Below are 3,496 nucleotides of genomic sequence, written 5' to 3' on the forward strand. Positions count from 1 at the left end.
TGTGCTAAAGAAAGTGCTTATCTCTGACATTTATCACAATGCATTTAGATGTAACATGCTTCTTTCATTTTTCCTCTTTGTCTCTCTCTCGCTTTCTCCAATAATATATTTTGTTTATGTTTACAATCCATGAATAGGAAGCTGTATAATTGAGAACTCACTATTTACAATTGCTTAAAAAAAAAGAAAAGATATATATACCCGGATAAACTTGATTTATTTGTGTTGGTTGGTAAAATAGTAACTAAGGTTTTTTACACTTTTATTTTTTATTTTTTATACAAGATAGAATTCTACTCTAGCCTAATTTAAGTGTATATGTGTGTGAAACTCCCCCTTGAAGACTTGAACCTCGGCCCTTACCCCCACACCCCACAAACACTTATACTTGTATAGTGACCATCGCACCAAAGGAGTGCGATTTTTTATACTTGATACTAATGCTCTCACGTCAAATTATATATTTTATACTATATTTCTTTAAAATATCAATTTTAATTATTTCTATATTTTCAAAAACTTAAAATTCACTCTCATTCTCCATTCTCAAAATATGTAAATAAATAAAATTAAATAAAAAATTAAATGCAAAATCAACGGCTCATAACAATCATGTTGGATTAGGATCCAGTGCAATATTGCACTGGGTGCAATTCACCATTTTCTCTCTCACAATTTTTTTTTTTTACATTTCACTTTTAAATTTTTACTTTTTACTTTTGTTGACTTTTTTAAATTTTTTTAAAATTAATGATTGAGACTGGAAGTTACTTTTTATAATTATCAATTTCAATTATTGATAATAATTGCATCAAGTGTAACTCCCTATGTATTTCACCTAACCTCAATCCCAATAATTAATGTATTCTTAAGTAGTTGAACTTTTGGATTTAGCATGCGTGAACAATAATTTTGCGTTTTGCATTTTGCGTTTTTTTACTAGGTCTCACGGCATTATTCATAGACCAGCCAAGTACTGAAAAACACATCAATAAACAGTAAATCTTAGATCCTATGATACTATTCATAATTTAATAATTATTTTACTACAACATTTTCAGCAAAATAAACAATATTCAAACGGAAATTAGTTTATCAATATACGGCTCTAACAGAAATGTACGTGCATGCCTTTGACGTGGTGGAAAGTCTTTAAATTTGGGGCAAACGAAGTCTCTCTCACTCGTAGTTTCACACATATACACGAAGGTGTAGTAGCTTTGACACAAAGATCAGTGTGTGTGTGAGAGTAACGTAATGGATCAACTAAAACCAAGCCCAGCAAACTCCTCTCCTCTCACTCCCTTAGGCCTCTTAGAAAGAGCAGCCACCGTGTATGGCGATTGCCCATCTGTTGTGTACAACACCACCACCTACACGTGGTCACAGACCAACCGTCGATGTCTCCAACTAGCCTCGTCAATCGTATCGCTGGGCATCAAGAGAGGCCACGTGGTGTCTGTCGCGGCCCCCAACATCCCCGCCATGTACGAGCTCCACTTCGCCGCCCCTATGTCCGGTGCCATTTTCCACACCATCAACATTCGCCTCGACGCGCGTACAATCTCCATCCTACTCCTCCACAGCGAGTCAAAGCTCGTCTTTGTCGATTGCCTCTCACGCGCTCTCATCCTCGAAGCCATCTCTTTCTTCCCGCCGCATATCAAGCCTCCACTTCTCGTCCTCATCACCGATGATCATCAGGTCTCACCCTCATCAGACACCGTTCGTTTCCACGACACTTACGAAAGTATGGTCGAGAAAGGCGATCCTAAGTTCGAGTGGGTTCGGCCTGAAAGCGAGTGGGACCCAATGATCCTAAACTATACCTCAGGCACAACCTCGGCTCCTAAAGGAGTTGTTCACACACACAGAGGAACATTCTTCACAGTTCTTGATGGGCTCTTAGACTGGTCGGTACCGAAACAGCCAGTTTACCTGTGGACCCTAGCTATGTTCCACGTTAACGGTTGGGGTTTCTCGTGGGGCATGGCAGCCGTGGGTGGGACCAGCATTTGCCTCCGTAAATTCGACGCGCCCATTATCTACCGTCTGATTGAAAAACATGGCGTGACTCACATGTGTGGTGCACCTGTGGTTCTGAACATGCTGACGAATTATTCTAACAACCTCAAACCGCTCAAAAACCCGGTTCATGTACTCACGGCCGGTTCTCCACCACCGGCTACTATACTCCTAAAAGCCGAGTTATTGGGTTTTGTGGTGACTCATGGGTACGGGTTGACTGAAACCGGTGGTATCGTTGTTTCATGCGCTTGGAAAAAACAATGGAACAGGCTTCCTGCTACGGAGAAAGCGAGGCTCAAAGCGAGACAAGGAGTGAGGACTATTGGGATGACAAAAGTGGACGTGGTGGACAAAGAGACAGGCATGAGTGTGAAACGTGATGGGTTGTCAATAGGGGAAATAGTATTGAGAGGTCCGTGTTTGATGCTTGGTTATCTCAAAGACCCAGTTGGGACCTCGAAGTGCTTGACTAAAAATGGCTGGTTTTTCACTGGGGACATGGGTGTTATGCACCCAGATGGGTACATGGAGATTAAAGATCGTTCAAAGGATGTGATTATAAGCGGCGGTGAGAATTTGAGCAGTGTGGAGGTTGAGTCTGTGCTTTACACACATCCGGCGGTGAATGAGGCGGCCGTGGTGGCTCGGCCCGATGAGTATTGGGGTGAGACGCCATGTGCGTTTCTGAGCTTGAAAGAGTTGACTCAGAAGCCAAGTGAGAAAGAGATTATTGAATTCTGTAGGGCTAAGTTGCCACACTACATGGTGCCCAAAACGGTGGTGTTTAAGGATGAGCTGCCAAAGACTTCTACTGGGAAAATTCAGAAGTTTGAGCTGAGACAGATTGCCAAAGCCATGGGTGCGCCAACAGTTAGTCGGATTTAGTCAATTTTAGTTGTCTGATCTCTAAAACTGTTGTGTCATTATTGTCAATGTGGTTGTTGTTGTTCTTTGGGTCGACTCGTACGACTCACCATCCATTTCCTTAATTTCTAGTTTCCCCTCGTCATGCATAAATAAAATCAACGTTGTTCTGCTACCGTACTGCGTCATGTGTTTCTAATAATCCGGTTGTTCTTCATGCTGGCAATAAGTCAATTGTGGTTCAAGTTTCATTGTATCTTACTTGCTGCGTAAATTATTAACTACCAGCGGCGTGGCGGCTCTAGAAATTAGAAATTATTTGTAGGGTAGTCATTAAAAAACTTAACTTATATAAAATTTAATAAAATGACAATTTGAATATATTAATCTCACACAAAAAAAAACATGAAATATATAAAATATTACAATTTTTTGTATTAACAAAGAGAATAAGAAAAAAAAATAGACTAATAAAAGATAAAGTGAAATTTAAAAATGCTGATATGAGAATAATAAAGTGGCCACAATAATTTCATAGCAAGTCTTATGCAACAAGTTGTTAGTCTGTTCTTGGTGGGTAAAACATGTTAATATTGAACCAAAA

At 39.9% G+C, this 3,496-nt stretch overlaps 1 protein-coding gene across 1 annotated transcript; it reads left to right on the top strand.

Annotated features, from left to right (window-relative positions):
• The first annotated feature begins 1,196 nt into the window (after window positions 1-1,196).
• On the top strand, window positions 1,197-3,124 carry LOC142612823 (2-methylpropanoate--CoA ligase CCL4-like). The gene has a single exon (XM_075784985.1). It carries the CDS (start codon window positions 1,258-1,260, stop codon window positions 2,911-2,913), a length of 1,656 nt encoding a protein of 551 aa, XP_075641100.1. The 5' UTR covers window positions 1,197-1,257; the 3' UTR covers window positions 2,914-3,124.
• Window positions 3,125-3,496: the final 372 nt, after the last annotated feature.

The sequence above is a fragment of the Castanea sativa genome, chromosome 10, assembly GCF_040712315.1.
Source record: "Castanea sativa cultivar Marrone di Chiusa Pesio chromosome 10, ASM4071231v1".
Lineage (NCBI taxonomy): Eukaryota > Viridiplantae > Streptophyta > Magnoliopsida > Fagales > Fagaceae > Castanea > Castanea sativa.